This window comes from Chiloscyllium plagiosum, unplaced genomic scaffold (genome assembly GCF_037043375.1).
Source record: "Chiloscyllium plagiosum isolate Xiang-an unplaced genomic scaffold, Cpla_swu_hap1 HiC_scaffold_13, whole genome shotgun sequence".
Lineage (NCBI taxonomy): Eukaryota > Metazoa > Chordata > Chondrichthyes > Orectolobiformes > Hemiscylliidae > Chiloscyllium > Chiloscyllium plagiosum.
In genome coordinates, this window is record NW_028270151.1 from 19,069,833 (window position 1) to 19,085,454 (window position 15,622).

A 15,622-nucleotide genomic window follows, 5' to 3' on the forward strand; every position below is an offset into this window, starting at 1 on the left:
AACATAGACTGGAACTGCCATAGTGTTAAGGGTTTAGATTAGATTGGATTCCCTACTGTGTGGAAACAAGCCCTTTGGTCCAACCAGTCCACACCGACCCTCTGAAGCATAACCCACCCAGACCAATTTCCCTCTGGCTAATGCACCTAACACTATGGGCAATTTATCATGGTCAATTCACCTGGACATCTTTGGACAGTGGGAGGAAACTTGAGCACCCGGAGGAAGCCCACCTACACACAAGGAGAATGTGCAAACTTCACACAGACAGTCGCCAGAGGATGGACTCGAACCTGGGACCCTGGTGCAATGAGGCAGCAGTGCTAACCACTGAGCCACTGTGCCGTTTAGATGGAGAGGAATTTGTCAAGTGTGTACAAGAAAAATTTTCTGATTCAGTATGTGGATGTACCTACTAGAGAAGGTGCAACGCCTGACCTACTCTTGGGAAATAAGGCAGGACAGTTAACTGAGGTGTCAGTTGGGGAGCACTTTGGGGCCAGCGACCATAATTCTATTTGTTTTAAAATAGTGATGGAAAAGGATAGACCAGATCTAAAAGTTGAAATTCTAAATTGAAGGAAGACCAATTTTGAAGGTATTAGGCAAGAACTTTTGAAAGCTGATTGGGGGTAGATGTTTGCAGGTAAAGGGACGGCTGAAAAATGGGAAGCCTTCAGAAATGAAATAACGAGAATCCAGAGAAAGTATATTCCTGTTAGGGTAAAAGGAAAAGCTGGTAGGGAATGCTGGATTACTAAAGAAATTGAGGGTTTGGTTAAGAAAAAGAAGGAAGCATATGTAAGATATAGACAAGATCGATCGAATGAATCCTTAGAAGAGTATAAAGGCAGTAGGAGTATACTTAAGAGGGAAATCAGGAGGGCAAAAAGGAGACATGAAATAGCTTTGACAAATAGCGTTAAGGAGAATCCAAAGGGTTTTTACAAATACATTAAGGACAAAAGGATAACTAGGGAGAGAATAGGGCCCCTCAAAGATCAGCAAGGTGGCCTTTGTGTGGAGCTGCAGAAAATGGGGGAGATACTAAACGAGTGTCTTGCATCAGTATTTACTGTGGAAAAGGATATGAAAGATATAGAAAGTAGTGAAATAGATGGTGACACCTTGCAAAATGTCCATATTACAGAGGAGGAAGTGCTGGATGCCTTGAAATGCATAAAGGTGGATAAATCCCCAGAACCTGATCAGATGTACCATAGAACTCTGTGAGAAGCGAGAGAAGTGATTGCTGGGCCTCTTGCTGAGATATGTGTATCATCGATAGTCACAGGTGAGGTACCAGAGACTGGAGGTTGGCTAATGTGGTGTCACTGTTTAAGAAGGGCAGTAAAGACAAGCCAGGGAACTATAGACCGGTCAGCCAGACCTCAGTAGTGGACAAGTTTTTGGAGAGAATCCTGAGGGACAGGATGTACGTGTATTTGGAAAGGCAAGGACTGATTAGGGATAGTCAACATGGCTTTGTGCATGGGAAATCATGTCTCACAAACTTGATTGAGTTTTTTGAAGAAGTAACAAAGAGGATTGATGAGGACAGAGCAGTAGATGTGATCTATATGAACTTCAGTAAGGCATTCGACAAGTTTTCCCATGGGAGACTGGTTAGCAAGGTTAGGTCTCATGGAATAAAGGGATAACTAGCCATTTGGATACAGAACTGGCTCAAAAGGTAGAAGACAGAGGGTAGTGGTGGAGGGTTGTTTTCCAGACTGAAGGCCTGCGACCAGTGGAGTGCCACAAGTATCGGTGCTGGGTCCTCTATTTTTGGTTATCTACATAAATGATTTGGATGCGAGCATTAGCGGTACAGTTAGTAAGTTTGCAGATAACACCAAAATTGGAGGTGTAGTGGACAGTGAAGGTTACCTCAGATTACAACAGGATCTTGATCAGATGGAGTTTAACTCAGATAAATGCGAGGTGCTGCATTTGGGAAAGCAAATCTTAGCAAGACTTATACACTTAATGGTAAGGTCCTAGAGAGTGTTGCTGAACAAAGGGACCTTGGAGTGCAGGTTCATACTTCCTTGAAAGTGGAGTCGCAGGTAGATAGGTAGTGAAGAAGGCATTTAGCATGCTTTCTTTTATTGGTCAGAGTATTGAGTACAGGAGTTGGGAGGTCATGTTGCGGCTGTACAGAACATTGGTTAGGCCACTGTTGGAATATTGTGTGCAATTCTGGTCTCCTTCCTAGCGGAAAGATGGGGATAGTGACCATAATTCGGTGATTTTTACTCTCGTGATGGAGAGGGATAAGTGTGTACTACAGGGCAAGAGTTATAGCTGGGGTCAGGGAAATTATGATGCGGTGAGGCATGACTTAGGATGTGTGGCTTGGAAAAGTAGACTCCAAGGCAAGAGTGTAAATGATATGTAGAGCTTGTTCAAGGAGCAACTATTGAGTGTCCTTGATAATTATGTACCTGTCAGGCAGGGAGGAAAGGGTCGTGCGAGGGAGCCGTGGTTTAATAAGGAATTGGAATCCCTTGTTAAATGGAAGAGGGCGGCCTATCTCAAGATGAGACGTGAAGGTTCAATTGGGGCGATTGAGAGTTATAGGGTAGCCAGGAAGGACCTGAAGAGAGAGCTAAGAGCAGCAAGGAGGGGACATGAAAGGTCCTTAGTCGGTAGGATTAGGGAAAACCCTAAGGCTTTCTATAGGTATGTTAGGAATAAAAGAATGACTAGGGTAGGAATAGGTCCAGTCAAGGATAGTAGTGGGAAGTTGCGTGTGGAGGCGGAAGAGATTGGGGAAGACACTGAATGAATACTTTTCTTCAGTATTTACTCAGGAACAGGGCATTGTCGTCGATGTGAATACTGAGTCACAAATAAGTAGAATGGATGGCTTTGAGGTATGTAGAGAAGAGGTGTTGGAAATCCTGGAAAAGGTGAAAATAGATAAGTCCCCTGGGCCTGATGGCATTTATCCTAGGATTCTCTGGGAAGCAAGGGAGGAGATTGCAGAGCCATTGGCCTTGATTTTTATGTCCTCTTTGTCTACTGGAGTAGTGCCAGAAGACTGGAGGATAGCAAATGTGGTTCCCTTGTTCAAAAAGGGGAGTAGGGATAACCCTAGTAACTATAGGCCGGTGAGTCTCACTTCTGTTGTGGGCAAAGTCTTAGAGAGAATTGTAAGGGATAGGATTTATGCACATCTGGATAGGAATAATGTGATCAAGGATAGTCAGCATGGTTTTGTGAAGGGCAGGTCGTGCCTCACAAACCTTATTGAATCCTTTGAAAAGGTGATGAAGGAGGTTGATGAGGGGAAAGCGGTAGATGTGGTATATATGGATTTTAGTAAGGCGTTTGATAAGGTTCCCCATGGTAGGCTACTGCAGAAAATACGGAGATATGGCATTGAGGGTGAGTTGGAGGTTTGGATTAGGAATTGGCTGGATGGAAGAAGACAGAGGGTAGTAGTTGATGGCAAAGTTTCTTCATGGAGTGCCGTCACTAGCGGTGTTCCGCAAGGATCTGTTTTGGGACCATTGCTGTTTGTCATTTTTATAAATGACCTGGAAGAGGGGTTAGAAGGTTGGGTGAGCAAGTTTGCGGATGATACAAAAGTCGGAGGAGTTGTTGACAGTGAGGAAGGATGTGGCAGGTTACAGCAGGATATAGAGAAGCTGCAGAGCTGGGCAGAAAGGTGGCAAATGGAATTCAATGTAGCTAAGTGTGAGGTGATTCACTTTGGGAAGAATAACAAAAAGATGGGGTACTGGGCTAATGGTCGGATACTTGGTAGTGTGGATGAGCAGAGGGATCTTGGTGTCCATGTACACAGATCTCTGAAAGTTGCCACCCAGGTAAATAGTGCGGTGAGGAAGGCATATGGCGTACTGGCTTTTATTGGTAGAGGAATTGAGTTCCGGAGTCCTGAGGTCATGATGCAGTTGTATAAGACTCTGGTGCGGCCGCATCTGGAATATTGTGTGCAGTTTTGGTCGCCATACTATAGGAAGGACGTGGAGGCACTGGAACGGGTGCAGAGGAGATTTACCAGGATGTTGCCTGGTATGGAAGGAAGATCGTATGAGGAAAGACTGAGACACTTGGGGCTGTTTTCATTAGAGAAAAGACGGTTTAGGGGTGACTTGATAGAGGTGTACAAGATGATTAGGGGGTTAGATAGGGTTGACAGTGTGAACCTTTTCCCGCGTATGGAGTCGGGTATTACAAGAGGGCATAGCTTTAAATTAAGGGGGGGTAGATATAGGACTGAAGTTAGGGGTAGGTTCTTCACTCAGCGAGTCGTAAGTTCATGGAATGCCCTGCCAGTAGCAGTGGTGGACTCTCCCTCTTTATGGGCATTTAAGCGGGCATTGGATAGGTATATGGAGGATAGTGGGTTAGTATAGGTTAGGTGGGCTTGGATCGGCGCAACATCGAGGGCCAAAGGGCCTGTACTGTGCTGTATTCTTCTATGTTCTATGTTCTATGTTGTGAAACTTGAAAGGGTTCAGAAAAGATTTACAAGGATGTTGCCAGGGTTGGAGGATTTGAGCTATAGGGAGAGGCTGAACAGGCTGGGGATGTTTTCCCTGGAGGGTCGGAGGCTGAAGGGTGACCTTATAGAGGTTTGCAAAATTATGAGGGGCATGAATAGGATAAATAGACAAAGTCTTTTCCCTGGGGTCGGGGAGTCCAGAACTAGATGGCATAGGTTTAAGGTGAGGGGGGAAAGATATAAGAGAGACCTGAGGGGCAAGAGGGTGGTACGGGTATGGAATGAGCTGCCAGAGGAAGTGATGGAATCTGGTACAATTACATTTAAAAGGCATTTGGATGGGTATATGAATAGGAAGGGTTTGGAGGGATATGGACCAGGTGCTAGCAGATGGGACTAGATCGGGTTGGGATATCTGGTCAGCATGGACGGATTGGACCGAAGGGTCTGTTTCCATGCTGTACATCTCTATGACTTCTAAATTACAGCAAGTTGAGATCACATGGTTATAAACACTGGAAAGATTAAATAAATTTTAGCAATAAAAATTCACAACTCCCCATTTCAAAGTGACAAAAGTTAGACATATTTTCAAAAAGCTGACCTGAACTTTAGCCTCTATAGTAATGAAAGAAAGGTTTGCATTCAAGGAGCACTGTTCATGATCTCAGTATATTTGAGAAATTCTTTGTCAAGTAAGACACTAATGTTGTCACTGACTTAGTGCAACAATCTCTGTCACCAAAAGCAATCAAGGCCAAAACAGTAAAGGTTTCTGAGGAGGGGTTAGGTTAGATTAGATTAGATTATTTACAGTGTGGAAACAGGCCCTTCGACGAAAAAGTCCACATCGACCCGCTGAAGCGTAACCCACCCAGACCCATTCCCCTACATTTACCCCTTCACCTAACACTACGGGCAATTTAGCATGGCCAATTCACCAAACCTACACATTTTTGGATTGTGGGAGGAAACCAGAGCACCCGGAGGAAACCCACGCATACACGGGGAGAATGGACAAACTCCACACAGAGTTGCCTGAGGCGGGAATTGAACCCGGATCTCTGGCGCTGTGAGGCAGCAGTGCTAACCACTGTGCCACCATGCCACCCATTGCTCTTTGAAAGATGTATTTCTTCGAGTTAAAGGGGTCAAAGGGTATGTGAAAAAAGTGGGAATGGGGTAATGAGTTGGAAGATCAGGGACGATCACACCGAATGGCATACCAGACTATTCCTCTCATTTTCTTTATTTCTGAATTGTGCTGAGTCTGGCCCCACAGATAGCAATTAAATAAACAACCAAATAATCTGCTTTCATTATGTTGGCAGTGGGATAAATGTTGCCCAAAATACCAGAACTCCCTTGGGCTTCGAAAAATAGGTCCATGCTTTTTGTTTTCTCGAGGCCCAAGGGCAAACTTGGTTTCCTTTTAATAAAATCACTCTTAAAAAGGAGTCCTCTTTACATCTAACCAGTGTTAGGGAAAACAGAACACAACATGGGGCTGACAAGTTTCAATGATACTACCGAGTACTTTGTGTTATAGTTTAGTGACCACATTGATCATCCTCACCAAAGTCAGGTCTTTTATTGTTTCAGAGTTAGGTTTGCCAAGTAATGCCTCTTGAAAGTTTATTGCATTTCAACATTCAGCACACTCACTTGTGATTCTACCAACACCAGGAGAAATTCTCTATTATCAATTTGAGAACAAGTCACTGCCATTTCAGTCAGTTAAACAAGCAGTGTTGGCATTGCTTACCTGTGAATGATTTACTACATCCATTATTACATATGCTACGGGAGAACTCATTCTATTATCCTTTACATCTCTAGGAAAAGTAGGATACATTATTTGACATGTACAGGGACATTATATCAGAAAAAATGGGATAAAAGGTAGGCCAATCAATATTTACCAACATACGGTAATTGGGAATATGAAATGTTGACTCCCAAGCTGTTGAAATGGTCTCAAACTTTTTTTCAAAGACCCCAGAGATCAATAGATTTTGGTTAGATAAGTGTATAAAGACCATTGGAGCTATGCCATGGATGGATGGAATGTCCCCTTCTATGTTGAATCATTCAATGATTCAGAGATAGGCAGATAAAGTTAAAATACAGAGATGTGATCTTTTTGAATGAAGAAACAAGCTTGAGGGACTGGAATGATTTACTCAGTCTATGTTCTCTCAAACCTGCAGGCCATTCTTGACTAGTCTGAACTTGAATTGTGTTTGCCTTACCTGTGATAATCTTACTCGTTAAAATTTGTGTATCTGTCTTTATATCTTCCATGAGCTTGAGATTTTCTGACTTCTACCAACTTTTCACAAGGAAGTTGCAATATTGCAGCTATAACCGCTCACAGTATTTGCATTTATCTTTGAGGCTCCAAGATGCTTCACAAAAGAATGTAAACAAAAAAAAAGGCACAGGAGATATTAGGTCAGGTGAGCAAAAGCTTGCTCAAAGCAATGCATTTTGAGGAGTCCTAAAAGAAAAGAAATTGCTTTTTGTCATTTATATAAATGATGCGGATGTAAGCATATGAGATATAGTTAGTAAGCTTGTAGATAACACCAAAATTGGAGGTGTAGTGGACAGCGAAGGAGGTTACCTCCAAGTACAACAGGATCTTGATCAGATGGGCTAATGGGCCAAGGAGTGGAGGATGGAGTTTAACTTAAATGTGAGGTGCTGCATTTTGGAAAGGCAAATCAGGCCAGGACTTTTATACTTACTGGTAACATCCTGGGAGTGATGCTGAACAAAGAGACCTTGGAGTGCAGGTACATAGTTTCTTGAAAATGGAGTTGTAGGTTGATGGGATAGTGAAGGTGGTGTTTGGTATGCTTTCCTTTACTGGTCAGAGCATTAAATAAAGGAGTCGGGAGGTCATGTTGCAGCTGTATAGGACATTGGTTAGGTCACTTATGGAATAGTGTGTGCAATTCTGATCTTCCTGCTATAGGATGTTGTGAAACTTGAAAGGGTTCAAAACAGATTTACAAGGATGTTGCCATGGTTGAAGGATTTGAGCCATAGGGTGAGGCTGAATAGGCTTGGGCTGCTTTCCCTGGAGGAGGCTACGGAGTGACCTTATACAGGCTTATAAGGTCATGAGGGGCATAGATAGGGTAAACAGACAAGGTCTTTTCCGTGGATTGGGGAGTCCAGAACTAAAGGGCTTATGTTTAGAGTGGGAGGGGAATGATTTAGAAGTGACCTAATGGAAAAACTTTTTCACGTAGAACTAAAGGGCATAGATTTAGGGTGATTAGATTAGATTACTTAGAGTGGAAACAGACCCTTCTGCCCAATAGGTCCACACCGATCCTCTGAAGAGCAACCCACCCAGACCCATTCCCCTACATTTACCCCTTCACCTAACACTACGGGCAATTTAGCATGGCCAATTCACCTAATCTGCACATTTTTGGACTGTGGGAGGAAACCGGAGCACCTGGAGGAAACCCACGCAGACATGGGGAGAATGTGCAAACTCCACACAGACAGTTGCCTGAGATAGGAATTGAACCTGGCATGCTAACCATTGTGCCACCCACAGTGAGATGGAAAGATATAGAAGGGACCTAAGGGAAAAGCATTTTCATACAGAGGGTAGTGCGTGCATGGAATGAGCTGTCAGAGGAAGTAGTGGAGGCTGGTAAAATAACAACATTTAAAAGACATCTGGATGCATATATAAATAGGAAGGGTTCAGAGGATATGGGCCAAGTGCTGGCAAATGGGATTAGATTAGTTTAGGATATCTGGTCAGGATGGATGAGTTGGACTGAAGGGTCTGTTTCTGTGCTGTACGTCTCCAAGACTCTAAGGGAGAGATGTAAGGAGGAAATTCTAGTTATTAGGGTATAGTCTACACTATGCAGGCCTTGGGCTGTTCAAAAGACCCAGCTTAAGGGATGTGACCACATCCTGGAATGAAGTATCCAAGTAGCTCACTGATGGTAAGTTGATGAATGTTACTGTGTCTCCAACTCATTGTTCTGAGGAAGTCATAGTGGACTTGAAACTTTAACTCTGCTTCTCTCTCCAGATGCTGCCAGACCAGCTGAGTTTCCCCAGCAATCTGTTTGTTTTAGCCTATTAACCCTGAGCCAAAGCTCCTCGAGCTGTGGATAACATTTATGCCCATCAATTCTCAAATATTGCAACACATTATTTGCCCCACCATTTTGCATTAAATTTATCATTGCCTTAATTTAATAATCCTTACTAATCAAAATAAGCTTTACTACTGTCAGTAGACCTCATTACTAATAATGTTACTGAAAACTATGTGGGTTTTTAATAATAAATGATAAACATACCAACGATTCAACTCTGGTTTCTGTGATGTCACATGATTTTTCTCAGAATGCTGTCCATCCACAAAGAGCTCCCGAGTTCCTTTTGTAGTTTTCCATCCTGCCTTTCTCCCTGTTCTTTTTAATGCCTTTCCACCTGTCTTTCACCTTGCTGTTTTCGCAGTTTGCAACCTAACCATCCGACTCAACATCTTGCACCATATACTGTGGCACTGAATATTATCACATGTATTATTTCAGATTTTTTCTATCTGTACTGTCCCGCCTCCTGAAATTACACGATCACACTCTAACCATCCACTGTTAAAGTACATTGCCGCCTTGCAATTAACAAAAGTAAAATTTGAATTTCTTATTTTAGTGACTTGAGGAAACAAATTCAAACCTTCCAGTCCACTGACCTCAAAACCTTGGAGACATTCCATCATTCCTTAATTATTTCAGATGTGGCAGGCAGCTTGTGGTGAATGTAGGCAAAGAACAAAAGGGAGTTTAGGTATGGTAAGGACTTTAATGGAGAAAACCATACAAATGCATTGACTATGTAAAAAGAACAGCCATTACACATCAAATAATGGTCACAAATAAATACGGCCGAGAACAGCATCTGAAACAAAAAGCATTTTGAATTTTATTCACTTACTAGGAATGATTGACTACAGCATAACAGAGGGCACCTGGCATTCTGACAGCACCCTAACGCAACACTGTGTAGCAGACTGTAACCTCATTGGTCTGAACATTTCATTAACACAGGTACAGGAGTAGATTTGCCTTTAATGTAAGGACCCTCAATTTTTTTGCTTAACAATTATCCTCAATATTGCTTACATTCACTCAATTTCCTTTCACAAACATACACGAACAAGACATTGCACTGGCTGTTCTCTTGACCCAATTTCCAGGATTTCCTTAAAAGAGAGACGCTTGGGCGATTCAATTATTTTGTTGGCAGCATAGTATTGGTCTACTATTGGGTACAAGGGTTGGCATACCAGCTGAACTAGTACAAAAGGGAACAGAGTTACTGATGTGCACTAAATACCCAGAAATCAGAATTCTAATGGAAATCTCAAGGATTATCAAACTAAACCTTGCTTCTTTGAAAGGTGAACTTCCTACTCAGTCATCAAGTTTAGCAAAAAACTAGAAGGGGAGAAGCTCAAGTTCTGTCATTTTTTTGTGGAATGTGTGGTCAAGCCACTTGGAGTTAAACATACATTTTGAGAAAACAATGATTGCCAACATTTCATGACAAATTGGGGAATGAACTCCAAAGCCATTAACAATCCGCCTGTTGCCTGATATGAGAGTTGTGTATCAACAGTTCCTACTCTGTCACTGTAGCGACTTGTTGGGTAGCTGAGCTGAAGCGGTAATCTATCGTCAATGCATCAGAAATGACAGCATAGGTGATGGGATTTATCCCTTATTAGACCCTGACCAGCTGAAACACAGTCAATATAAATCTCTGAACAAGATTCAGGCGAACATATTCAGTGCATCATGATACAATAAATTCTTAAAAATCAACCAAAACTAAGATTTGTTTTCTGCAATGCCATTTTTCCCAAAGGCATTTTGAAATACTTGTTTTGCTAAATGCATTACATTAGCAAATCATTTTTTTTTAGCATATGGTCATCAGCTATTTTGTGGACCCCAAGAGCACACAAGTGAATGAGTTGAGCAACCAGTTAAATCCCCCTTCTGGCAAAGTTGGTTCAGGAACAGACATTGAACAGGACACTTTGAAAAGCTAATATTCTTTGAATTGAGTGATTTGGAACATCCTCTAAAACAAAAGGAATAAAATCAGAAAATGCTGGAGAAACTTAGCAGGTCTGGCAGCAGCTGTGGAGAGAGAAAGAGTTAGTGCTTTTAAGTCCAATACCATTCTTCTCTAGAACCGTTCTGAAGAAGTCACATCAAATATTATCTCTATGTATGTCTCCATAGGACTTTATTTTTAAATTCAGATTTCCAGCATCTGTACAATTTTACTTTTGTTAAAGCCATAGACAGATTAGCATTTAATCTCTGATGATTATCTACCCCACAAATACTGCTGAATCACTCTACATTATGCGCTGGTGTCTTGTACAGGAGTTTAGGAATTTCTTGAGGAAGAATCTCATATAGCATTTACTCAGTGGATTCAAAACAGCACTAACAGCAGGGACCATGATCAATCTAACCATTGTATGGCACAACCAAATGGAGACCACTTGATCTGTGGCTTCAGCAACTATCCTTGGCGATGCTGGAGCTCTGAAAGGGGGTCTCTAAGTCACAATAATCTCAAGTGCTTAGCACACTCGCAACCAATGGCAAGTAAAGGCCCATATACAAGACAGGTCGTCCCAAAGGCAAAACCTAGCACTTTGAAAGGAAGGCTAAATCCAACCTGAACTAAAAAAAAATCCTTTAAGCTGAAAGGGTAAAATTATGAGGAGAACCTGAAGAAATTAGGCCTGTACCCCTTAGAATTTAGAGGGTTGAGGGGAAATTTCAAAGGTTTCTAGAAACTAAGGGAAACTGATAAAATCAAGACAGTCAGACAGAAACTATTTCCACTTACTGGGAAAGGTAACAGTCTATGAAAAGGTAACAGTCTAAAGATTCGGGTCAGGAATAAGATTCTACATTTAGGGTCAAAGGAATTCTGACATCGACAAATGTCAAGCTCGAGGGCCCAAATAGCCCTGTTCCTATCCTTAGACCCATAACCAAAAATGGATCGCACTGATCTCAGGTATTTGAACCATGGGTGCGGGCTGGTTAAACCTAAGCCAGCCACAGTGGAGCTGATAGTATCAGACTGATTTTACATATCTGCCCAGTCTCACACCCACCTGAACTTTAAGAGCAGCAATATTAGGGAGTAGTGATGGTGGTGGTTTGGTGGTTGGTGGGAGAGGGTGTTGGTGTGAGACTGACATTCCACTTGATTCTTTAGGATTCCAGACCGTTAAAATTACCCCCACGGTTCTTGTTAATGGCAATAAAAATGGAGGAGCGTCTGGGTGATTCAGCGAAGGTAACTTAGGATAACTCAACACAGTCTTCGAACAGATGGTCTGACTAGTCTTTTGGATATTTTTTGCGTGCAACAGATGACATCTGCTAACCATTTTTTCCAAAGCAACAGTGTTTTCTATTATTTCATTTTTATAATAATGGCTAAATTCAATACAAAAATAAAAATGCAGTGCTATGCTACCTCATCCCAGATAAGGGTTAACTGAGCAGAGAGCGTGAAGTCATCGCTCTATCATTTTTGAATAATGTAAACAAAAATTGAGGTTTCAGAGAAAGCATCTCCAATTATAAAACCGTAGTCAGGTCAGAAAATAAGAAGTGCACATGCTGTAACGAGACAGTACATGCATCAAAATCTGTAAAAAAGAAAGGTTAATCTCATATGTGTAATTTTCCATCAGGACACATGGGCTGCAATTAAGGGCCTATTGTCAAATATTACCCTTGTCACTTAGATTTGCTGTATATTTTCTGCTTTTACTCCAAATAACTTATCCTTAATTTCAGTATTAATAAGAGTTCAACATCTGATCTGCTCTGGGATGGAAGTGCTCTGTTTCAAGAGAGAATTGAAAAGCAAGTTTTATTAATTTAGAGATATTTCTGACAAATGAAGAACTAAGCTATCTCATGAATTTGCTTCGTTCATCAAGGTGTAACACGTTGGTATACTGTCACTGACCACCTTCTCAGTAGGATTTACACTCGACAGCATAATGTAGTTAAACTTTTTAAAACATCAGACATTTTATTTAATGTGCACAGGTCAACGCTGTTTGACCAATGAGACTTTTGGATATATTCTCCTAAACCTCTGATCTGTTAGCCAAAAAACATTAATAACACAAAACAACTCTGTACTGGTGAGCTACGTTAAAATCATTTTAGGCTCAGCCTGAACCTCTTTGGAGAATCAACTGCAGGTACTGCAGCTTCAGTAGCTCTGGAATCGGGGCGTGTAGTTCTTCGCACTGGCGGTGTCTTGTGTGGTTATCAAGTCTATGATTGCTGACAAGACAGCACAGTCTTTCGATCGATTATTCCAATCCACAGGTCGGGGCTTCTTAATCTTGTCTTGTAGAAGAGCATCTAGCTCCCTTTTCAGATCCTATGGTGAGGGAAAGGCCTCAGCATCAATAAAAGTGCACATTAATCAGCTCGTATCTACAATGACCAGCACAGCTTTTCATTGAAATGTGATTAAAACAAATGTATTTGGCCAGAAGTCATGTTGGACCCATTTTTCTTCATCAAAATTAAAATAACTAACGAGAGAAATATTCTATAACAACAGTTGTTCACTGTTGGAAAAGCTCATGTGATTCTGTCCAATTGCTTTTGCCAATATTATGCTAAGTTTCGCCGATGTGTCAGTGGTGGTGAGTTCCCGCTCTGCTCAGAAACATTTTCACTAGTCTGGGTCTGACTTGATTTAAGTTCCCAAAGCAATAGCAGTATTGTGAATGCTGCAATCAGTCATCCTGACACCAGGATAAGGGATTGTGTGAAAACAAAATATCCTGCCAAGCATTCCCAGCTCATCACTACCCAGTGATCCATGCAGGAAAGCAGATGCATGTGAATTTAAAGATAGGACAGAAATGAGATCGGAGATAGCACCCTTCATAGTCTCTGACACCAAGTTTCTGAAGTATGGATAATTGGGGCAAGATAGAGTATTTGAAGAACCACATGTCAAAGAATACTTGGGTTCAGGAACTGAGGGACAGGGGAAAGGGAGAAGCAAATAGTGTTGTTGTGATCAGTTGAGCTTCCTGAATATTATCTGTTCAGTGTCAACAGCAGTGATCTTGAATCACTATCAATCCTGTTGGATTTTCCACAAAAATGAGTTGTAATGAGTTCCTAAAATAAACCCCTCAATGAAAGTAAAGACAGAATGTGACAAGTGTAGTCACTGTGGCCCTAACTATAACACACAGCTCTGATAAGAATCCATAAAGTGCAAAGCAAAATTGAGAGAGTGTTAACTCTGAATTAGCATCTGGCTTGAGAATTCATACATCAGGCTGGCAGCCCATGATTAATGATCAGTTTGGAAAGGCTATAATTATGTTGATGAGCACAAACCAACTCAAATGGGACTTTGAAAACTTGAGCGCTACGATTACCTATTTGTACATTGTTGCACATTTCAGAGATAAGTACAATTTAACCGAAATAAAGGAGTGTTTTATCTGTGGCTGTCATAGAAACAATGCTGACTCGTATCGCTCCTAATGGACCGATACATTTGAGTTGTGGGCACTGACCTCAGGAAGTTGCACAGAACAGATTCACCAGCTAAAAGGGTCAATTTAGGACAACAGGTATTATGAACAAAATTTGTATTGGCATGGGATTATAGTAGACTAAAGAACGTTTTAATTGGACTGGTTCCTATATCAAAGCTATATTCTCTACTGCATGGAATACAGAACAGAAGGAAGTAAAGCCTAAAAGTTAGACCAAAGCCATTCAGGAGAGATGCCAATGAACAATGCCTCATAAAAGGGTAGCAGAAATCTAAAACATTCTCCTTAAACAAGCTGTTCAGGGGGAGAGTCAAATGCACATTTCAAAACTAGGATTGGTGAGATTTCGGGTAGGCAAAATATTAAAGGTAACCAAATCAGATGGGTGTGTATATGGAAATAAAACATCTGCTCAAGGGGTTGAATGGCCTCCTTCCATTCCCATTTTAAACTGAATATAAAAAAAGACAGGTGCCGCGCTGCAATCAACCTGATGATTCAATTGTTAAAACAATTCTTTACTGATATCATTATTCACATTTAGTTGCTGACCAATATTTTGAATACGGTATTCACAATGACTAATGACTGCTCAGGGAATTGTCTGCACATGGGATGGGATTAGTGAGTTTCTCTAAACTCAGCCCTTATTAGGCTTTGGTTTTACAAGCATCGGTAAGAGACCAGAGCAGCTCTCTTGAGCTGAGCAAGATGAGCATCATGGACTGAACTTGATCACATTCTCAATGTCTAAAACCTAAGGGGATTCACTGGCTCTTGACCAGGAGCAGAAAGCCATTGGATTTTCACCTAAGAACATAATTAAACTATTTGACAGCGTGACAAAATATTTTTGCATGGCAGTGGATCATTTAACCGAACAGGCCCATGCCAGCGTTTCAGCTTCTCCAACACATAGAATCTTACACTGAAGAGGCTCTTTGGCCCATCAAGCCTGTATTGTTGAAAATATACTACTTACACAAGTCCCACTTACCCACACTTGGCCCAGAGGCTTATAACACTTGAAGTGCTCATCCAAGCACTTTTTAAAGATTGTGAGGTTTCCTGCTTTGATTACCCACCAGGCACTACATTCCCACCACCCTCTGAGTGAACAAGCTTTTCATCAACTCTCTTCAGCTAACTCAGCCATATAGGCAAACATGATTGGGAGTGATTCCAGGTAGAACTCTATCTTTCCAGAAATGTCTGCAGGCGCGCACAGTGGCTCAGTGGCTAGCACTGCTGCCTCACAGCACCAGGGACCCGGGTTCAATTCCTATTTCGGGCAACCGTCTGTGTGGAGTTTGCACATTCTCCCCGTGTCTGCGTGGGTTTCCTCCGGGTGCTCCAGTTTCATCCCACAATCCAAAGATGTGCAGATTAGGTGCACTGGCCATGCTAAAATGCCCATAGTGTTAGGTGCATTAGTCAGGGGTAAATGTAGGGGAATGGGTCTGGGTGCATTGCTCTTCGGAGGGTCGGTGTGGACTTGTTGGGCCGAA

General features: G+C 41.8%; 1 protein-coding gene across 1 annotated transcript in view; it reads right to left on the reverse strand.

Moving 5' to 3' along the window:
• Positions 1–9,308: 9,308 nt before the first annotated feature.
• dhx36 (DEAH (Asp-Glu-Ala-His) box polypeptide 36) overlaps positions 9,309–15,622 on the reverse strand; it is a 95,306-nt gene continuing 88,992 nt past the window's right edge. Inside the window, exon 25 of the mRNA XM_087993353.1 lies at positions 9,309–12,967. Within this exon, the coding sequence (XP_087849479.1) occupies positions 12,794–12,967 (174 nt within the window). The 3' untranslated portion in view covers positions 9,309–12,793. The remainder of the gene's footprint in view (positions 12,968–15,622) is intronic.